General features: G+C 45.3%; 2 protein-coding genes across 2 annotated transcripts; both read left to right on the top strand.

Annotated features, from left to right (window-relative positions):
* Window positions 1-377: 377 nt before the first annotated feature.
* On the top strand, window positions 378-3,791 carry LOC146237873 (uncharacterized). Its single transcript, XM_084686069.1, has 2 exons — window positions 378-584; window positions 1,362-3,791. Exon 2 carries the CDS (start codon window positions 1,464-1,466, stop codon window positions 2,766-2,768), a length of 1,305 nt encoding a protein of 434 aa, XP_084542195.1. The 5' UTR covers window positions 378-584; window positions 1,362-1,463; the 3' UTR covers window positions 2,769-3,791.
* A 3,788-nt stretch (window positions 3,792-7,579) lies between these two features.
* Window positions 7,580-17,967, top strand: nfil3-5 (nuclear factor, interleukin 3 regulated, member 5). The gene is made up of 2 exons (XM_084685437.1): window positions 7,580-7,860; window positions 13,709-17,967. The coding sequence occupies exon 2, from the start codon at window positions 14,306-14,308 to the stop codon at window positions 16,109-16,111; it is 1,806 nt and encodes a 601-aa protein (XP_084541563.1). The 5' UTR covers window positions 7,580-7,860; window positions 13,709-14,305; the 3' UTR covers window positions 16,112-17,967.
* The last annotated feature ends 4,681 nt before the right edge of the window (window positions 17,968-22,648 follow it).

Genomic DNA, 22,648 nt, shown 5'->3' with positions numbered 1-22,648 from the left:
TTTACATCCAAACCATGAGCGAAAAGATTTGTGAGGTATTAATGTGGGCATTGAAAAGAACGTGAACATTAAACGACGTTCACCATGAAGGAACCCTCACAATATGAATTACCAAACAATACTTCGACGTAACGTAAGCCTCGAAGGACTGTTGTACTTTCAATTTCTCTCTCAAGATTACAATGTAAGCTTATCACACTCAGCTTGAGAGAAGAAAATAAAGGTGGATTGGAGTGAGAAAATACTGCGTGACGCTGCAGCTGAAAGCGGATAGGCTTGGTTTTCTCTGACTGGGTGGCGCATGCTCGTGGGGGAGGAGGCTTCTTATCCGTCGATTCTCGCTAAGGCCGCGGCGGGTTCAAGCGAGGTGAGGCTACGACCCGATCTGAACCTGGGGGATGCAGAAACAAATATGAGTCGCGGCTGAGCTCGCCGGACAGAAACAACCAGAACGACCTGTGGGAAAGACGCGCGCCACAGGCCATTGTAATCAATCAGAAATTGCGATAACTAAGCTATATCAGATTCAGAGTTTTTACTGGTGGTTTACACGACAAACGCTTTTTGGGGGATTTAATTGAATGGTAAGTGTATTTCAATGAGCATTCTAGGAAAACCGATATTCACATTTATGATAATATTTTTTATGACATATGTCAGTGCATGAAATGCTGATTTAATCTAATGAATCAGACTATTTTCAAAATTAAAAAATGCAGCGATAACTGTAACATACATTTATTTATATGTTTATGTATTATGATATTATCTGTATCTTACAGTCTGTATTTATAAGGTCGGTTGTATTAGGTGACCCCATAAAATGATCACCTGCCAGTGTAACTTTGCCAAGCCTGGGTTACTATCTGGGGCAGCGGCTGTGCAGAAGCATGTGGACTCAATGTTCCCTTGCTGTAATGTTGCATAATGTTCGGAAATGACTTTCCTTCAGGCAAATCCGCAACCAGCGCGCATTCACGATATGTGTTTCATTCTGTTGCAAATAATACTGGATTGCTGTGCTCCATCCCTGTGCAGTACGCATGTTAACTAACTTTAGTTATTCGAAAAATATCATACACAATGCACTCCAATTCTTGATTGTTACAATTCTTTGTTATTGTGGAATTCAATCATTTGCATAATGTCTTTGTAACCGGTGTGGCAGTAGAGTTGCTATAACTAATTAAACTAGGCTACTACACATACTTTGACTTTTACCTATACAAATGTGTAAATCGTCAGCTATTATGTTGCCGGAATGCTTGGTGATTGCAAAAGCTGTGTTGTGATCTTACGTAAGCTTAATGTGAACCCAAATAACGCTTCTCTTCTTTTTAATCCCTGTCTTTCGCCACTAGGTGGGTGCATTGCATCGCTCATCGCAACCAGCGTTCTTCACAGGAAGAAGGAAGTGACATTTGAAACTCCAACTCCCATCCAGCACCACAAATCAACTGCCCATGAGATTAGCCTTTGCCGTTTCCGAGTGCTTAGTTATGAAGGACCATGGTGTTGGTAGTGTGCTCCAGGAGCTGTCAGGGCCCACTCGTCTGGGTGGCGAGGGCCTGGAGCCAAGGCCTCTGAGCAGGGCTCTGTCATTCACCGACGAGGCTGTCTCCATCCTGACCTCCAACAGCCAGCTGGCCCGCACCCTCCTGGGCCGCGGCTCCGCCCTGAAGCGCACGGAGGGATCCACCAGCGGAGGCGGTGGCAGTAGTGCGGGCTCGGACGACGACAGCGCCATTCGACGCAAACGGGAGTTCATCCCCGACGAGAAGAAGGACGAGGGCTACTGGGACAAGCGTCGGAAAAACAACGAGGCGGCCAAGCGCTCCAGGGAGAAGCGGCGCGCCAACGACATGGTGCTGGAGACCCGCGTGCTCGGCCTGCTAGAGGAGAACGCCAGGCTGCGAGCAGAGCTCCTGGCCCTCAAGTTCCGCTTCGGCCTGGTCAAGGACCCCTCCGACGTGGCCATCCACCCCCTCTCCGCCCCTCCCTCCTGCCCCCAGCCCCACGGCCCCCGCTACTACCACCACCCCAACTCTGACACCCCTTACCCTCACAACAACACCCCCAGTGTCAACACCGGCCACAGCCACCACCACCCCTACCTCCACTCCCATCCTCCCCAGCAGGGTGGTCCCTACGCGGTGAGAGGAGCCGGGGCCGCCCGGGACGGGAGCAGCCTGTCGGAGGACTCGGGCTTCTCCACCCCAGGGAGCTCCAGCGTGGGAAGCCCCGTGTTCTTCGACGACGGACAGGGGGAGCACGGGCGTCCGTCCCCGCGCCGGCCCGACGAGTCAGGCTACGAGGCTCACTCCTGCCCCCCGGAGGGCGACGGGGCATACCACAGCAGACCGGACTCGGGCGAAGGCATGAAGAGCCTCCCTCACAAACTCCGCTTCAAGGCCCCTGGCGGCGGCGGCGGCGACGGGGATGCCTCGGTGTCCGTCTCCCCAGAGAGCCGGCGCGGCTGCCCCATAGCTACGGTGGGGCCAAATCTCCAGCAGAGGAACCAGCCCAGGTGGGACACCAGGGTTGAGGGCAACGCAACGTGGCCCAGGGAGGAAGCCCGAGGCGGGCAGGAACCGTCGCACCCCTACACCCCCTCCTTAGGTTACGGTTCCCCGCCACAGCACAACCCAACGGACTCCCAGTATGTGGCGGAGAATGGTGCCCTCAAGTCTCAGCTCAGCTCCCTCTCACATGAGGTGGCCCAGCTCAAGAAGCTCTTCTCCCAGCAGCTGCTCTCTAAATTGGTGTGAGGGTGCCGGAACATTCTACTTCACACAGATTAGGGCAGTTGAACAGAGGACTTATCACTGTGGACACGGAATAAGACACTTCTTACTCACTCTGGTGATTCCACCATGGACTTTGGGGTTCTTTTAGAACTGCAGTTAAGCCTGGAACCATCATTTCAACTACGATCTTCTGTTGATTTGTTCTTTCACATTTTAGAGCTAAACTTGGCTTAATTCAGTTCTGAAACTGGTCCAGTCATTCACATTCAAACTGTTGCTTCAGATAGCTACTTCACATTCAAAATTCAACATTTCTGTGACATGGCATGCAACAACTAAATAGTAGGCATAAAAAAAGAAAAGGAGAAAATGGCAAACAGCAGTAAAGACAATTGGGTCAGGAATAGCAACTAGCACTGAGACATTAGCAGCAAATAATAAACCAATAGAAGCACACCAGGCCAGCATTCTGCTTCACACTTACGATCCAGCGATGCTAGCAGTGTCCTCTTTCATTTTCGTATACTATCAGTTCACAGGCACAAGAAAGACAAAGCAACACATACCAACAGAAATTTGAACCCAAACAGGATATTTAAATGTTTTGTGTTTGATTTCAGTCCAATCTTGATGTGTTCTCTATGTGTGTAATGCTATTCTGGCACTGTGATGTCCTCTTTCCAAGTGATATTTTATATATGTATATAAATAATACATGTTTTTACGTGCGGCCTACACTGAACAGGTCAGTTTGAAACACTGGAGAATTAAAGTACGTAGTTTTGAGCACAGCTTAGTAAAAATATGTTGTTTTTTCTCTGGGATGTAAATGATTAGCCATTTATCGAGTTTTTAATCGCTGTCAATGTGCTTACAGTATCTGCTGTTGTAGTTGTATCCATCATGTTGTTTGTTTACAGTCCCTGTTGTGCTACAAATAGGCCTAACAGTAAAATATAAATGCACTGTGAATATGCAAAGTTGAAATAACTACATGTCATATTTTGCGCTGTTAAAAAAAATAAAATGTTGTTGAATTTTGAACTCTTTCAACTTATGTTATTTTGTGACTCATATTAGCCACAATTACTACAATAGCCTATCCAGAAGAAATACATTTGAGATGTTTCCAGTTACATTATGTGATCAAGCTTGGCTGAGAATTATTATTTTTGTAAATAATAGTCAATAGTATACCTTCATAACAATTTAATTACCAGATACAAACTGTTCCCCTTTTGGAACTTATCACACAGGTTCAAATGAGCTATCAATGGCAAGGCTCAGTCAAACCAAAAATAATTTAAAAATGTATATTTCACAGTTTTGACGTGCCAAAGGCATACATCATTCATATCATACATGGTTGATGAAACAATGCATGGTTGATGCAACAATGCAAACAGTGTTTGTACGGTTATATATATTGCTTGATGCAAACTGAAGTAAAGTACATTTATTGATTTACCACATATTACAACTACACTGATTACAAAGTGCTGTCTTGTAAGGCCCTAATTTGCTTTGTGAGGGCATATTTTTCAAGTCAGTGTGCTCTAATAGGGTGATGATGTAACAGTTCCTCTTTCTCCCTCTATCTATATATAGCTGTCTGTTTGCGTGCTGGTGCCTTAAATGAGGCACGCTTGTCCCTTGTGGCCACAAAGAAGACTGACAAGATCTTGTTTCTCCCTGTCTGTCTGTCTCTCTTTCTTTCTCTCTCCCCCCTCCCTTTCTTTGCATCTCTCTCCTCCTCTCCCTCTGTGGCCACTCTTTCACTCTCCTTTCATACTGCCTATCTCTCCGTCTCTCTCTTTTGCGAGCGCTGTGACGCACGACAGAGGGCTGCATCACAGAAGACAAGATCGGGACGAAGAACAAACACGTCTGTGCCGTTTATCGATGTACAGTACCACAGAGCTGTCCTTTTGTCGGGCTTGGTACCGGTCATTGCGTTTGCATTTGTGCAACTCATTTGCACCTGTAGTCTGGTGCGCGTATTTCCCGGGCACATATCGTCAATGCGGTAGGACACGATACAAGTGAATGCATGTGACACTACCTGGCGTGCGCCACAAACACAGTGTTTTACTGAGGAAGAGGAGAGAGGACATGGAATTAGCCCTCACTGCATGGATGTGGAATGTGTGTGTGTGTATGTATGTGGGGGTGGGGGGGGGGGGGGGGGGGGGGGTTATGGGGCGTTGTGCGGAAAAAGCACAAGACCCTGGGTACCAGGATGAGTCATATGTACCACGTCAGCAAGAAGAACAGAGCTATTTTAAGCATCGAGGAGGAGTAGGGGCGGGGGGTTATTGATTGGCTCACTCTGGCCTGGCCAACTTGCCCAGGAAAAGTATGCCTAGTGGAGGGAGTAAATAAGCATGAGAAAGAGGAAGGGATATAGAGGGGAGAGAGAGAGGGGGGGGAGAGAGAGAGAGAGAGAGAGAGAGAGAGAGAGAGAGAGGGAGGGAGTGAGAGAGAGAGAGAGAGAGAGAGAGAGAGAGAGAGAACGAGAGAGAGACAAAAGAGAATAATGAGGAGGGAGGAGCAAGAGAAGAAAGAAAAGACTAGATTCTTTGAGAGAAGAAATGAGTAGCTCTATCATTTTCTGAGAGATATTTCCAGGAACCTCTAAAGACATGATATGGACTTCTCAAGTGTGCCCTACAGGAGAATTGACAGTTAACAAAAGGCCCTGTTGTAGCATCACATAAACTGTTATCTCACAGGTCAGACCTTGAAACAAGGATTTGGGGTATTTCAGAAATCAACACTAGATGGCGCCATATACCAGAATCTGAGTGGTGTTCATTCACATAGGAGCTTCATCAATGAGCTATTCTGGTTTACTCCCTGTCCAGACAAAATAGGACTATTCAGACACATGTACACATGCGGAGGTTGTAGATAAAGGGCTGCCTTTCCGTTTCATATCTAGGCTAATTACAATTTCCAAATTTCTGACTAACCTCTTTCTACATATATTAAATAGTACAGTATGTTTGACACATGAAAATGTGAGTGAATACATGTATATTTATATATATATATATATATATATATATATATATATATATAAATATATATATATATATGTATATATACACACACACAACAAACTCTAGTGACAGGATAAACGTACCAGTGGCAGAACTCAGCTAGCATGACGCCCCCTCCCCAACATACACACACACCCAGCCCCCCAACACACACATGCACACACACACACCCAGCCCCCCAACACACACACGCGCACACACACACACCCAGCCCCCCCCAACCTCACACAGACTGACAAAAACAACAATACTGAAAGAGACACCAGTGGGTTTCCTCCCCCTCCCCCCATCCCTTCCAGTCCACAACCCTCTGCCCTAATCCATGGCACCCAGAGCCTGCTGGTTGCTAGGCACTCGTCACGGCGGTCGCCAAGGCAACGTTCGCATGCAGTCGCAGCTGGACGGGTGGTTGGGGGTGGGGGATGGGGTACGGATGGTTTGGGGTTGTCGGTTTGAATGCGCCGGGGGGGGAATCCCATGTTCAAGGCCAACGTTTCCTCAAGGTTGTCTGCAGACTGAGCCCAAGGAGAAGGGGGGAGGGGGGGGGTATGGATCTGTGGAATATGGATCTCTCTCTCTTTCACACACACACACACATTTCCCCTTCACACTGGCCTGGAGGACGTGTCCAGCTCCGCAGGCTCAGGACGTATGTTGCACGGCAATGCCATTAAGTGCTCATGGCTGGTCGAGGGTCTGTCATTCTGTGATCGTGACTGTGACAACCTGTTGGGCTACGTCCAGTCACAATGCAGCAACAGTGACAGTCTGTGAAGAAACATGTCCACTTATCCACTGATAAAGATACTTGACCTGCTTTACAACCACATGGGGAACAAACAGCAACATGACTAAATACAAATGTACTCTCTGAATCAACAACTATTGATGGAGAAGAGACTGATTGTGTTATGGACAGGGGAGCTTGAATAAATAAGCAATTGGTTGACCACATTTCCAAACTTTTGTATTCAGAATCGATTATTCTCTTGTGCGTGGGTAGTGTGCGCCACAAATAACTGACCAAACATCCTTTAAAGCAGTTTCCAATGTTGTGAAGGTTCACTTCAGAGCATGGCCGAAGCCATGGAGTCAACATTGGGGGGACAAATTACATTTTTTATGATAATTTCGGACAGCGTGGTTGGTTGCCTGTCGTAGCGTGGCACATTTATATTTATATTTTTATATCAATATATTGGGGGGGTCATTTTGACCAGATTTGAATATTGTGGGGGGGGATGTGTTGTTGTCCCCAATATATATTATGATTACGGCCTTGCTTCAGAGTTTGTCAGAGTTTGTGTTTTGTTCTGATGGTCATGTGGATAGATGGATCGTTTTCAGCTAAGAGAAAGTTAATAGAAAAAATATATATATATATTGTTACATTGTTAAACTGAGTGCCATTTATAAAAACATGCTTTTTAATTATGTTATTTTCTTTAATGTGATGAGTTTGCAAATTAACGAAAGAGCAAAAAGCCTTTCTCGTATCCTGGCTCCAAACATGGTGTTACTACATTATCCTTTTTGCAACCTACTGGCCTACAAATCCTTGACCTACATCTGAATTGCTTTTACGTCTGGCATTACGCCTATACCAGTCTTTAGTCGCTTGGCCCCTCTCCCATGAACTGTTATGGCATCAAGGGACACGGGGGACAAGAACGGAGGGGGGGGGGGGGGCTTACAGGGAACGCGCGCGAGAGAAAGAACAAAAACGTGACTAGGCAGCCAAAGCGCTGTTACGCAACCGCTGACCTACTAACATACATTCTAGCGGGGAGAGGGAGAGAATCTGGATCACGTCCCCAACATAACACTAGACTCAAAGCAAAACGGGAGACATAGCATCCAGAGGACTTCATCCTGACTCACCCAACCTAAGAGCGGAGAAAGACCACTCGCGCCGGATTTCAACCGATAGCTCATCTTTGAATGAAGAGAACAGAGAAAGGAAATAGAGGACACGAACTTCTACTGCGGAAGGAGACAGCTTTGTGTCCGGCAGCGTGCGTTTTTTTGGGAGACACGTCACTTCAGTAAAGGTACGTGAACAAAAGATTGTTCTCTTTTGTGCCGAATTCTGTGCGTAAATAGTAACACGGAGGCTACTTTTGCGTAAGTAATAGGAATGTGCAATATAGCGATAGTCCCAATTGATTACCTGATTTCGTATTCTCTTTAGATTGGAGACATGGATGATGCTTTTGTATGGGGGTATTGTTCACATGGCGACTCGCCCTACCGGTAGCAAGCTTGTGACTTTGAGACAATTATATCAGAGTAGTTTTATTAAATGTGTTTTTCACGTAATGTGGCTCTGTCCAATACTGAATATTTGCTGCGTCCAGAGTTTTATACAAGGCGTTATTTATAGCATGGGATGCTTTTGTGTGGTTTGGAGGCGTGCTTGGTGCATTCCTCAATGTGTTCAATGTCAAGGCGAGGCGAACGTTTCCCCCAATCCCCATTATATTTTCCAGGGAATGGAGGATGTAGCCTACGTACACGATGTGTATTTTTTCCCTTTGGCCGCCCCCTGAGATTCAATGAGCCTTTCCCCCAAAATGTCACACCAACAATTTTGATAGTGTCACGTAGTAGTCTATATGTGCACTGGAATTCGTCTAAATTGCAGAAGCTATATGAAGTGGTCAGTGATAGGGTTGCGGTTCGTTATATTTAAGGTGATGATTTCCAAGTATAGGCCTATAAATAACTTCCTCGTTTTAGTGCCATGTGGTGTTTGCAGCGTCGTAACCTTTTTCACCATTTAGTTTATGGATGGGGTCATCCCGTTTCTAGCGGTGACCTCCTTATGTCGTGTTGTAAGTCCTGGAGACGCACTATCCGTTTCTACATGGAACACTTGTTCGCCTGTCACGTGTAGCACTTTATATATCTGTAGGCCTAGGATATAAATATGTATTTTGACATGCCTTTTTTAACACATTACGCGTTTAACAAATGTTTAACAAAATGTTGATTTTTTTTTTTAGGAGAAACTAATGGTTATTTAACCAGTTTTCCAGAAACTCAATGTTTGAAAATAATACCAACGTTAGTAGAGTAGGCTATAGCTTGATCCCAGCGGTAGTCTATGAGCCAATGAGAACAGCTACGCAGTTGAAAGAATGCTTTTGGCGTTTCTTTCGTGGGACAGAAAAAGATTAATAGAGATTTTCCAGTCATATTTGCCAATGAGTGTTTTTGGTATTTTCCTCTCTTTTTTTGTAATGAATTGAAATAGAAAATATGTATTTCTCACATAATATTTTGTATAAGACTTACTTAAATAAGTAGTAGGCTTACTCGTATTTTCCATGTATTTTTGCAACACGTTGACATGAGGAGTCAGTCCTTATGAGTGCTACTCTGATGCAAAGAGAAACCAGGTGTTTATGTGCAACAAGCAACCAAGACTATTGCCCTGGGCACAGGCAATCAAGATACCCCACCTGCTATATGGTATATATTATTTCCTCCAGCCTAAACTATCTCGTAACCCAGATCTCTCACAACCTGTTTGTTGTAAACCTCTTCAACTATATTTACCCTCATCAGGAACCGCCCCCCCTCTATATACTATATATATATATATATATATATATATATATATATATATATATATATATATATATATATATATATATATATATATATATATATATATATATATATATATATATATATATATATATATATATATATATATATATATATATATATATATATATATATATATATATACACACACACACATATGTATATATAAAGTAGCCAACAATTAGTTGTGATTTGCCTGCCTGTGCCATGCGTTATTAAAACATATAATTAAACAAGGTTGTGGTTGGGACTAGGGTTCCTTCAGGATGTGATGTAATTGAACCCACCTCCCTCCATAAAAAAACAACAGCAAAGTGCTGAAAATTTGAGGCTGCCAGTTGGTCTCCCACTTAAGTCCCTTCCAAATGTAGGTCAACTTGGCCTCTGGTTAGGATAATTCATGAGGTATGAGTTAAGAGCCAAAGACTGTGACCACACAGTGAGAGCAGCCTCTAACTAGACACACTGAAAAAAGAAGAAAAAAAACGTTTTCCTTTTACAGTCTCCATGGTTCCTCATTTAACCTTAGCTTCCAGTGTGTTTGCTTACCTACCGATGACATGATGTATTTGGACAAGAAACTGTTGAAAAACTGCACTTATTTTACGAGCCTTTCTACAGAACACTTTTTCTGTCTTTGTCACTCCTTGGAAAAACCTTTTACGGAATTGAAAATAGCAGAAATGCTTGGCTGGGCTGTATACACAGGTCACAAAGGCCACGCTTGCACAACGTTTTGACAACTTCTGCTGTGAAGGGATACAAAACAGAGGTTACAGTCTGTAAGACACAGTTCAATCATTAAATCAGTATTCAACTTTCTGGGTTTTAATGAGGTCTACAAATCCTCTGACTTTTTTTTTCTTTCTCTCGCCTAGAGGAAAAAAAGTCAAGAGATTTTGCAATTGCTGAGTTAGCCTGATTCTCACTCCACTTAATCAAACCAAAGCAGATATGTTTATTTTTGCTTTCAACAATACATGAAAAGATTGTAGTACTTCTATTCTGTGACAAGTAGTTTGTTTGACCGTTTTAACTGAACGGTAATTCCTTTTATACTATATAGAAAACACATTCCCAACAAGTCACACACACCATAATTTTCTTAAAGTATGAAGGACTTAATTTTCCACGATAGCCCTCAAGGGAATTTTATCTTAAAGATGGGTGCATATCCTACTGCATGACCATGAAAAAAAATGGGAAAGTGGGATTGCGTGAATGTTTTTGGCAAGGCATGTTCCTGTGAAAGTTAGAGCCTCTGCAATCTCAGGATTCTTTTGTTGTTAGTCTCTCTTTCTTGGAAGACAAAGGGGCCAAAATATTTGAGGGTGTGTGTTTGCAGATTGTGTCTCAAGAGATGGATGAACTTGAAATCAGAGGGGCTTGAGGACCGACAGTGTTCATGTTCATCTAGATATCCCTCAGCCAATAGTACACAATTGTAGCAATGGAGAGTCATTGTTTTGACTCACTCAAATGTGTGGTGAAGGTTGATTCTTTGAAACCCTCAGATGTCTGAGGTTTTTGTTGTTGCAATATGTCCCCTTTTGAGTAGGTAGCATAGTAAAAACTAAACTGAGCCTTACAACAGTACAATGTTTTATATCCAACATTGTTTGCTGCCACGTGTGAGTAGCACAATGATTTCCTCATGTAAAGATGGACATCCAGCGCGGCAGTTCTGTCAAGCTGGTACGCCTGATTTGGGCTGGAATATGGGCGTGTGCCCTGACGTCAATGCCATTTCCTTCAACCCCCCGCCCAACACACACACGCACACACACTTCCAATTTTCACTAATGCCTGATGTTTAGCATTGCAGAGCCTTACTCGACTCGTGTGTCAATGATTGGGGATTTTATAATCGGGTGTTGCTGACTTAATAAGTTACATGTTCTTATACCGCGGTGTCTGTAAAATGCCTCACGTCCACCGGTTGAATTCCTTCAGCCCCCACATTTCGCTCTTCCCTCCCTCCTGCCTTAACCCCCCCCCCCCCCCCCCTCACACACACACACACACCCCGCTCTATTTTTAGAGCACACTTTTAATTCCTTCTCTTTCTCCCGCTCCCTCTTTCGAGTCCTACTAACCTATTTGATTGCGCACCGTCATAGGCTTGTGTTTACTGCGCAGAGCGGTTTCTAGGTCAGTGGGACAGGGAACACGAATGTACGCGTTTCCCTTACCTTCGTTTTTTCCTTACCTACCAAAGCCTACCCCTTGAGGTATGATATATGAGCTTTTCGTCGTCCAGTTAGTTTCCCCAAGTATACAAATAAGTCCCGAAACCACTATAACTATCATTTTTTGTATTAGAAAATCGGTAACGTATTTCCAACTAATGGCAAACCCCGAGTAGATTTCAACATTCTCTTTTCCGTTGTGTAACTGGGGATTTTATGAAATTTCAGGAAAATTAAACGGAATTATGATTATGTAATCAACTCATAACCAACTCAATTGAGTTGAGACTAACTCCGAGAGGAGAAATTCGCCAGATTAAATGGCAATTCGATTTACACTGCGATTAATTTTGCAAGCACTAGTTAACTTTTACTAATAAATAGACCAGCGATTCACAAGATGGACATGAACAATTTAAAATGCTTCCTTATATTTTTTATTTCTTTACAAAATATATTGCCAATTTATTTATTTCCACTGTTTATATCACACACAACGTTTATATTTGTGTCGTGTCGATAAAGTTTCCGTTTGTTAAATCTGTTATCAGCTTTACTGATGCCAACTGACGTCTTGTTTTGACGGAAGTGCCCTGTTTACTTTCGGGTGTTGTTAGTGACGGGGTGCCAGAGTGACGAATTCTAACCCAGCAGTGACCTAGATTAGTAGCCTATATCGCGTGTAGGCCTATCACCGAATCAGTTTGCAGGGAGCATGCCGAATAACACATGGTTGACGCCGATGTTTAACGGTGCATTATTAATTTTTGCGGAACAGCCGGGGTGAGGATCACAGACCCAAAACAGAGAGACTGAATGAGCATGTAAACTACTGAGATGAATCAACAGCATATGCCGCAACATTGTTGTTGACTGAGAAGGGTATTGGCCAAGGTTTCCGTGTTCGGGTGTGTTGTGTAATACCTGACTAGCGGGCATTTTGTTTTAAACTGAGACCGTGACAGTCTTTGAATTATTGAAATATAGGTGGACCACAGCCATATCAACATTAAAAAAAAACTACTGCCACCTCCAGTCAAGATACAGTTACATAACAAGCCCTGTCTGCCTAAACTTCGGTTAAGCTCGGAGACATACTACATAAGTTGAAAAATACAATGTACAAAATTGTTTAGGAATAGACCTCAATAGAGGGCGTAACATTTCAATTGCCTTTTTGTGTACACCCTCATTTGTACACTATCAAAAAAAAACACTTCTCAACATATATCCATTTACTAAGAGCCGCTAATTCATTGAATGATTGCCCTACTGCCCGACTACCCAACTTCCCTACCTTCCCCTCTCCCTCACACTCTATTCTTTTCTCCCTCTCTCTCTCTGCGCCCGTCTGTCTGAAGCCCTTGGCACTCACTCAGCCCCTTGCCAAGTCCTGGTTATGTGACTGTGACAGTGCAGGGTCTTACACAAGAGCTCTGCAGCATTACAGCTCTGCTCAGCCCAGCGTTCCGCGCACCTAACCCCCACCACGTATGACTGACCTATTTTTCTCTGGAAAGCGTACACCCCGTAACCGCCACTGCCCAGTCCTTCCCTTGTTCCCTCCCTGCCCTGTGCCCGTCTAACCCGTTCCACTATCCCTCCTTCCAGTGTTCTGATGAGTTATGTCTGAAAGAAGTCATCCAACCCCCTTTTTATTTGCCATTCTCTTTATCTTGTATGAAAGAGAGGATTGTCGAAAGTATTACCATTTAATCGCTTTTGTAGCCTTGTTGGTTTTGGCAGCTAGTCCCAGAACATGATAGCAGGCCTGAGACTGGATTTGAATGGTCATAAAACATGTATGTCCAAATTAAGTAAGCTGATGTCAAATCTTGTGTGACATGGGTTGTTTCATGCTGCACCTAATGGCAGGAGTTGGAAAAGCCAGAGTTGTATTCTGACTAGTATTGATGCGTAATTTAAAATCTAGGAAATATTTTACATATATAAGGGGACTACATGGTTTAAATGTTTAGTGGTCTGTGGAAAACGGTATAGCTTTACATGAAATGCCAAATGTAGGTCACAGTTTAATGTGGTATTTAAGTCAGACAACTAATGAATCTTCCCTCTCTCTTTCTCCTCCTTTCCATAGTCTGGTTCCTCGTGAGCAAGCGGCACTGAAACTGGGCCCCTAGGGATCGCTGAGCCGTGGAAAAACCCTTTGAGTAGACGGAGTGACCTACATCGCTGAGTAATACGTCCCAGAAAAGAAGGGCATCAGTCCACACAGTATCGAACAGCTAAGCTCTGGTTAAGGTTGACAAAGATACAAGTTGAAAAGAGAATACCTTCTTCAGTCTACGCAACTGCAAGCCATTAACAAGAGATTACCAACTCGACGGCTACTTTGAACCAGTTCTGAGATACTTTTTTGGCATTGCCTTAAACGTCAGTTGCTGTTCTCAGTTTGTCTGAGGTGAAGTCTGGGAAACAAGTTCAATGTGCGAGGTTTTCGTCGAGTTTCACCTCTTTTTGATCTTCTTGGCAAATTTTGACACTTGAACTTTAACAACAAAATCAATGAGGTTCTCCTTAAGAGGAGCTCAAATACCTCATCCAGAATTTTTTGCAGATCCTGCAACTTAGGAAAAGAACACCCTCCCAAAAAAGGTTCTCTCCACAACGTACTTATCCTTTCCCTCCCCCTTTGCCCTTTTTGCCAGACTTGTCTGGCCCCAACAAGACAACAATGGAAAGCCTTAGTCTGCACCTGCAATCATCTGCCAACAAAAACAACATGGACGTTGACACCTACTCCAACTACAGTGAGAGTCTTCCGTCCCCTCAGCCCGACGGTGGCTCACGCTCGGGCCGCCAGAGCAAAGGCAGCAAGGCCAACATGTCATGCCGGCGCAAGCGGGAGTTCATCTCTGACGAGAAGAAGGACGCGTCCTATTGGGAGAAACGCCGCAAGAACAACGAGGCGGCCAAGCGCTCCAGGGAGAAACGCCGCCTCAATGACATGGTGCTGGAGAATCGCGTCATGGCGCTGAATGAGGAGAACGTCCGCCTGAAGACTGAGCTCCTGCAACTGAAGCTGCGATTTGGCCTGATCACTACCGCCTCCTACATGGAAAAGAGCCAGCAGATCTCCAACAGCTCTGCGGCTGGCGCTGGCACCAACGGAAATCCCACCGGCAACCCTTACTTCTCCAGCAGTGGCTACTCTAGCGCCTCCCAGGTAATGCTCAACTCAGACTCTTCTGAGGCGGAACAGTCTAGCCGGGGGGAACGTCACACCCCGCTCCCCAAGTACTCCCCTCGTGGTTCCCTCTCAGACTTGTCTGACGGTTCCTCCAGAGACAGTCCTGAACCCATGGCCTATGAAATCAAAAGGGAGTCCACAGGCATGGACATGGACAAAATACCCAATGGGATGTCCAATGGAGTTTTTCATGATCACCAGCACAGGTCCCAAGAGGCTGAATGTGCGATGGACTACCAGCACCAGCAACTCCACCACCACCAGGAAGCTGCCAGCCCAGCTTCCCAGGGTGCCTCTGCCCAGAGGAGTGTGATCCTTTACCGATCTGGCAGCACTTCCTATCCAATGGACAACCAGAGGAGAGAGGAGATGGACCTGGCCCAGCAGAGCAGGCCTTCTGGGACTCACAACACCCAGACAGGGCATCCTTCCTTCAAGTCCTCCGGGAGCATCATGGATGTCGCTGAGCGTCTGGAAAGGAAAACCCTAGACTCCCCTCCCTACGAGTACACCAACAGCCATTGCGACTCGACCGAAGAACCGAGGTATGACTGCCGCTCCCAACAGCAGCACGATGCCGAGGTCGGACCATACAGATACCAAGGCCAAGAGGACCACAAGGACTCTCAGAACCCCTTTGCCCCAGAGCTCCTCCACAGCAGTGAGGAGGGCAGGGCACACTCCTACCAGCGCCACCAGGCCTACCTCAGCACCTTGGACGAAGAGCCCCCAGTCCTTACATACGAAGGGGGGCCCAGAGCCGAGGGGTACTACCAGGAACACTCTTCATCTGGTAAGGACACCTCCTCCAGCGACGGGGACCCCCGCAGCTCCGACAAGGAGGGATCCACGGATGACGAGTCCCCCTCTTCATCCTCCTCTGAGATGGGAAGCTACAACCAGAGGGCATTGCAAACAGGTGCCTTGATGGTGGGGGCGGCCCAGAGCCATGGAATCGACTGCCAGACCGAGGTGAAAGCCACAGCCCTGCCCCACAAGCTCCGCCTCAAGTACAGAGCCCTGTCCAACGGCGCAAGTGGAACCCAAGGGGATGCACCAATCGGCTCCCCCTCCTCGGCATCGCCATCTCCCACCCTGCCCCAGCATCCCTACCTTGCCCTGCCTAGCAATCAACAAGGTGGGCACGGCAGTGGCGACAGCGGGGAGGTGGAGAATGCGGCCGAGTACAGCGAGGACGAGTCTCAGACAACGCAGGAGAGAGAGGAGGCAAGGAAGGAAGGTGGGAAGGGAGCCAGCAGCAGAAATGGACGTGACAACAGGCGGGAGTAGAGCCTGGAGAACGCCACCAAAACAGAAAAGACACTTGCAAGATGTCGCCCTATGACCTTCCGCTGCATCAACTGGTATTTCACAACTTATCACTATGCCATTTGCCCACCATGACCCTGTTACTGACAGAAACTGAACCGCGTACTACCTGCACAGCTCCAACAATGGCTTTAGCTCTACCAAGGTATGCAGTCCAGCGGTTCTGGAGCGGGTTCAACATCATGGTTCACTGTGTTTCAACAATTTTCTTTCCATGGACCTTGCTCCCTCCATCCTTACTTCCAATAATAACAGTTGGTCCCAGATCTGGGAGGTATTGAAGTAAAGGCGAGGAGGACTAGAATGGAACTCGTATCCCGTCTCAGCCTGTGAGATTTGTTTTCCTCTGGAAAACATAAACATTATATCCCAATGAACGGTTGGACAGTAAAACGACAGCAGGCCCTGATCCAGTCTTGTGGTGCTCCTTGGGTCATGTGACCTCAAACTCAGTCAAACCTCTGGTATGCCAAGGGGGGTCAATGTCTCACTTTCTGACTTTGTGGGTGGCCGACGCAGCAGGCATACAGTTCGCAAGGCATTATGGGAACATTCTTTTGACCAAAGAAATACGTCTCTTCCCCCTCCCCACAGACAAAGAGTTCCATTCTTCCTCCTCTCTCCCCCCCCTCCCACCCATGAAAATCGTCTTTACCAGTTACCGTGATCCACACCCCTTTCTGCACAGCAGACACCTCATAACTTTTCAAGCACTTGGATTGTATATTACTGTTATATAGATTTACATATATTTAAATATATTTTAAGAAGAAAACGAAAAAATAAAAAAAACTAACACTACAAGGGGAAAGTGGAAGTCGTAGACATGAAAAGTTACCAGTCTGTCCTTGTTGGAGTCTTTGTACAGTCCTTACTTGTTGACAAAATGCCTCAAAAATGTTTCCTTTTGATGTCTGTATGATCCACAGCTTGTAGAAAATCATACCTGTATATTCCTTCATGTCTCTTCGGGTTCCATGTCTAATATTTTGGGTCCGTCATATCAAGGTTGTATGCTGCAGTATTTCATAACACCCAGGTGAGGATAAGCCATTGGGAAACCTACAATCATGTTAGGCCACACTGTCAAGGCTGGCATCAGCATATCACCAGAGTACACTCTGTAGTTACCAGTCCATCTCACCCTTGAAAAACCCCATTTTGAGGGTTAGCTACCTAAGCACAAACACGGGCTCTATGAAACTTTGGGTCACTGGAAGTTTTAGTGGTTAGTACACTTGAGTTCCAATAGACAAAGCTGCTCTTAACTTTTTCTAATGTGCCTCTTTCTTTCTGACTCCATATGATCAATCCCCTATCTCTTCACCTATATGTAGTTCCATCTGTAATGCCCAGTACAAACGATGTTAACTGTTTCACTTCCAGGTGCCTGCCTTTGGCCATTGTGTATAAATGTAAAGTTGGCTCTCTCTTTTCTTGGATACCATTATTTTATGACTTTATTATTTTATTAATATTATTTTTTATTATATTCAATTTCTATTATTATTTGGGCTATTCATGTGTCCAAACCCTTGTTCTATACCCTATGCTCTTTCTGATTGTGACATGTGTTTACCCATGACTCCATGCACCCCCCTCCTGCCCCGATCACCATTTGTACTCTGTGATACTGTGTAACGTTTGTTGTTTGCCGAAAGGTTTTAGTGAAATGGAGGAAATTTGAATGAGGCTTGTGTCCAGTAGTATATTGCTATATTTCACACGGTTGAAAGTGCAATGATCATGATGGGAAAATCTTTTTGGGATTGTGAAAGGAACAAAAATAAACGGATGTTGAATTTCCAAAGTTGAAAGGTGTTTCATGTGATTCTTGCTCTTTTTTTTATATCACAAATTAGGACTTTAGGGTAAAGGTAAAGGCTGAGGGTTGAAGCTAGCTCTAACTCATCATAAAAAAACCTAAGGAAACCCCAAAACAAATACCACATACAGGGACAGTCGATTTAAACCAGCTGCAAAACAAAAACTCACTAACAAAAGTCCCAGAGGGCAATTTATTAACTTCACTTAAACTTCAGAACAGAACACCCAGTCCTGACCCCATGATAAATGAGGTTGTTAATATCCTCACAGATACAAACAAAATTGCAGCACTTCAGTGTTCACAAATCCCCCCCCTCCCCCTTACTTAACCTCCTCATCCCCCTCTTCCTCCCTCCTCTCATCCCCCTCTCCCCATGGTTCTGGGCAGAGAGGATTAATGGTAATTCGAGGAGCATCATCGTAACACACGGGGACACTGTGGCCCTGTGGGGCAACAGAATCTGACATGGCTGACGCAACTCGTGGCCTAGATATTTATGCCATAAACTCCCTGACTGACACGCACACCAACACACACAGCTTTAAGGGGGTCAGGAATTATGCTGCGCACACACACAAACATACAGTACCTTGAATATCACATATCACTATGATTATGCAGGCTGCAAAAGGTAGACTTTGATTGCTAACTCACTCAACCTGAGAGCAGGTCAGTGCATAGACCTGTAAACTGTGCACTGACTTAACTGCTGCTTCCATACATACCAACTCACGTTCAGTGGATGTGTAAGTTGGATCACCTTCAATAACAATTTACCGGCACAACAAACCCTGCATCTCTTGATGAACTCAAGTAGGCCTATACTTATTAGTTTGAGTTACGCAACAGAAATAAGGCCCAAGAGCTACTATGAATCATCAACGGGATAGTCTGAAATGTGTTGACACATTGGGAACAGGGAATCATCCCACAATGCATCACACTGCAGTGAACATAACAAATTATATAACGTCTTAAAAAAAGAGAAAGAAAGGCCAGAGAGGAATTTCTGAGACTGGCACCTCTCTGCAGGAAGTGTTCGGTGATACATGTAATGGAACTGGAGCTGGTCGTCAAGGCAGATTGTCAAGAACAAGCTGGAAGGCTTGGTTACATCACAGCGCATGGTTGCATAAGAGACATTAGAGAATGATTGCAGCCACGGGTTGGTTATCAATTATAACTGGTTGCTATATCAAAGAAAAACTTATGTCACTGACTCCAGAACTATTACATGTGCATGTGTTTGTGTGTGCATGAGTGTCAACAGACGTTACTGTGTGTATGTTACTTTGGGTCTATGTGCATGCGTATGAGGTTATGCATGTGTGTTAGTGCACACGGTTGTTGAACAGAGTCCTATTGTTCCTGTGGCGGTAACAAGACCTCCCCCTACCCCCCCACCCCCACGGCCCAGCTAATGCAGTTACCACAGAGCTAACACTGCGCGACAGGTTGCCACGGCAGCTACGGAGTGGTGGCAAGGTGACATTCCGGCGAAAACCGCAGTGCTTTGTAGTAGACTCAGCACACTCCCTCCCCTTTCTCTCTCTCTCTCTCTCTCTCTCTCTCTCTCTCTTTTTTTCAAAAGCCCTGGCATATGCGGAAGCTCGCGAAGCAGGTCAGGGCGAAAAGTAGGTCAGAGATGGAGGGGAGGAGAGGGGGGATGAGAAGAAAGAGAGGGGGAATTCAGAGGGGGCTGACGGGGAGAAGGGGGAGAGGAAAGGGAGGGGGGGGGGGGGGGGGTTACGTCACACGCCTCTGCAGTGTTCAAGCTCCCGGTGAGGAGTAAGTCTACGGTTGCCGTAGCCTCAGGGAGCTGGCCAGTGGAGCACATCGAGGGGCACAAGGGAGGCTGGTGTTCAGCAGGACACGCACACATGTACAACCACTCACGCCCACGTCCACATACACCCAACCACTCTCCTCTCTCAGACAACCCAAACCCCTCCTGTTTCTGCCAATTCAAACACACAGACAGACACGCACACGCCGTGCACAAAAGACCCCCTTCGGACGGTTCCCCCTTTCTTCCTCTCGTGTGTGTGTGTGTGTGTTTCTATGTATGAGTGCGTGTGACGTGTGTGTGCGTCTCACTGTTCTCTGACTGCCACCAGGACTTCTTTCGTGTGGGTTTGAAGGTGGTGATGACGTTCTCAATGCGGTGGCTGATGGTGTTGCAGGTGGGGTTGTACGGTCGACAGTCGTCAGTCCATGGCATTTGCAGGGCACACCGAGAACAGCTTTAACATCACAGCCTTTATCTTCATGTCTATAAAAAGGTCACGACCTTTTTTTGTTTACTTCCTTGGATGGTAAATGACGTGTCTCTCACAGCCATGAAAACCCAAACACCTCAGCATAGTCCCGGTGCTTGTCTGGTCTTGGAAGCCATGTTCGCAGCCCTATCATTGACATGCCTTGTGTCCTTCGGGATATGAAGGTACTACAAAAGTAACATAGGGACAAACTTTGGCCCTATGACCTTTTATTCCACTGAAGACCTTTTCCAAAGTTGTTGTCCAGAGTGGGTGTATGTTTTCCGTCAATTTAGCTAGTGAAGCAGGGAGAAGCAAAAACAATCATTTGGATAACAATGAATTAGAGGCCATTTTGATTTCCTTTTTGTCGTGAGTCATTGTAAACACAGTCCCAGGTATGGCTTGTAATGGATGCCAGGATATGAGTTCAAACCTGCTAACACACCCTGTTGCCCCGGGACACAGACATTGAGAAACTGCTCGACCTCATGTGTTTTATTTTCACCCGTCTCTCACGCTAAAATGGACAAAAGCAGGGAACAGCAAAACACATTCACACACACAAACACACACACAGGTGTGTGTTTCAGGGTAACTGATGACATTTCTGGGTTTCTTCCCGGTTTTCTAAGAGGAGTGTGTGTGTGTACTGTGTGTGTGTGTGTACCCGCGTGTAGTCTGAGCTTGCTGTGATCAACATAACCTCGGTTATGTAACTACGGCATTGCGAAAGTAGGTCAGCGGGGGGGGGGGTGGCGCGATGGAGGATGGGAGGGGGCGTGGTGGAGGGAGGGGATGGATAAGGGTCGAGGAGTGTGTGTTAAAGTGTGTGCGTGCTTGAACTGAGAGCTTGAATCTTGGTGAGCTTTCGTTGCTGGTACGGCTTGTGCTGTACATCTTGTGCCGTACATCTGTCTTCTCCGTTTAGCGTTGCTGTCCACTTACAGTACGCGTGTATGTGCGTGTCTGTGCGTGTATATGTGTGAACAGCTCCCTCTTAATTAGATCCTCAAAACACTCACATTACTCTGGTGTTTGTCTCCTATAACAGGAGAAAGAGGGGGGGAAGGGGACCGTTTCTTTATTAAGATAAACAAAGTAAAACATTGTTTTGAACCTATCCACTGTAAAAAATTCTAAAAACATCTGGGTGTGAGAATCTTGTTTTTCGATTTCCAGTTGTTTCTAGGAATAATCTATCTATTGACTTAATTTGACTTCATTTAAATAAACAATATAGTGTTAGGAAATCTTATCAAGTGAAATCTTACTGCTTCGGCGTGTAACAAATGTATTTGTTTGAAGCATAAGCAAGCTCCTAACAAATACTTTTGTATTTAAATTTGATCGGGCATTTTTGCCGTGTTGCATAGTGCACACAAATAAACAACACTTTGTCGAGTTTCCAGAGTTACAAGGGGGTAATTCCCACAAATGATTCCTGATAATTAAAAAGCACAATCTTTTTGGCCAAAAGCCAAAATCCAATCTCTGAAAATACTACTTTCAACAGTGCAGAGGCCATTGATTGCACTGTTGTTTTAAGGAAATAGATGACCTAGTTTGTGATATGAAGTCGAGAGGGGTCCAGGGTACGTGTAAGTGTATGTTTGATGGGGGTCAGATGGCTGAGCGGTTAGGTAATCGGGCTATTAATCAGAAGATTACCGGTTCGATTCCCGTCGTGCCAAATGACGCTGTGTCCTTGGGCAAGGCACTTCACCCTACTTGCCTCGGGGGGAATGTCCCGGTACTTACTGTAAGTCGCTCTGGATAAGAGCGCCCGCTAAATGACTACATGTAATGCAAATGTGTGTGTGCTGTGTTCAATTCCTTGGCAAAACATGCCTGGCTGTCACCCTGGTCACATGTGGAGTGCTTTGTCAGGCTGCCACTCCTCCATCCTTCCATTTTCCAACTTAGTCTGGAATATGGAACAAGTTGGGGTTCTGTATGTGTGTGTGTGTGTTGTGTGTGTGTACGATGATTTTGAAGGAGATAAAGAGAGAGATTGAGAAGAGATGTATAGAGATAGTAAAAGGGTGAGACGGACGGAAAGAGAGTGCAAACCAAACAGAAAGAGAGAAAGAGAGAGTGCAATTGAACCAGAGGGGGGGGGGGGGAGGGAGGGAAGGCATGTTCTTGCTTCTAAGATCATGTTCTTCTTTTCCAGCGAACGAGAGAGGGATACAGAGGAAGGCGGGGTCACCATCCAAAGGCAAGCTGAAGAGGGAGAACAAACAAGACATTGGGCCTCATTCACCAAATGTTCTTACGAACAAATTTGTTCTCAAACCCAACTTACGCAGTTTTCAAGAAGATTCTGGCATTCACCAATGTTTTCTTATTTGGGATTTGTTCTTAGGTAAGAACAGAATTTACGCACACCCAAGAGCACTCTTAAGCACA

This window comes from Hypomesus nipponensis, chromosome 21, assembly GCF_054491055.1.
Source record: "Hypomesus nipponensis isolate SF chromosome 21, ASM5449105v1, whole genome shotgun sequence".
NCBI lineage: Eukaryota > Metazoa > Chordata > Actinopteri > Osmeriformes > Osmeridae > Hypomesus > Hypomesus nipponensis.
The sequence above is the reverse complement of the archived record's forward strand: the minus strand, read 5'-3'. Positions and strand labels throughout refer to the sequence as shown.

Excerpts from the sequence above, each read along its gene's own strand:
- LOC146237873 (XM_084686069.1), top strand. The coding sequence starts at position 1,464 with ATGAGATTAGCCTTTGCCGTTTCCGAGTGCTTAGTTATGAAGGACCAT.
- nfil3-5 (XM_084685437.1), top strand. The coding sequence starts at position 14,306 with ATGGAAAGCCTTAGTCTGCACCTGCAATCATCTGCCAACAAAAACAAC.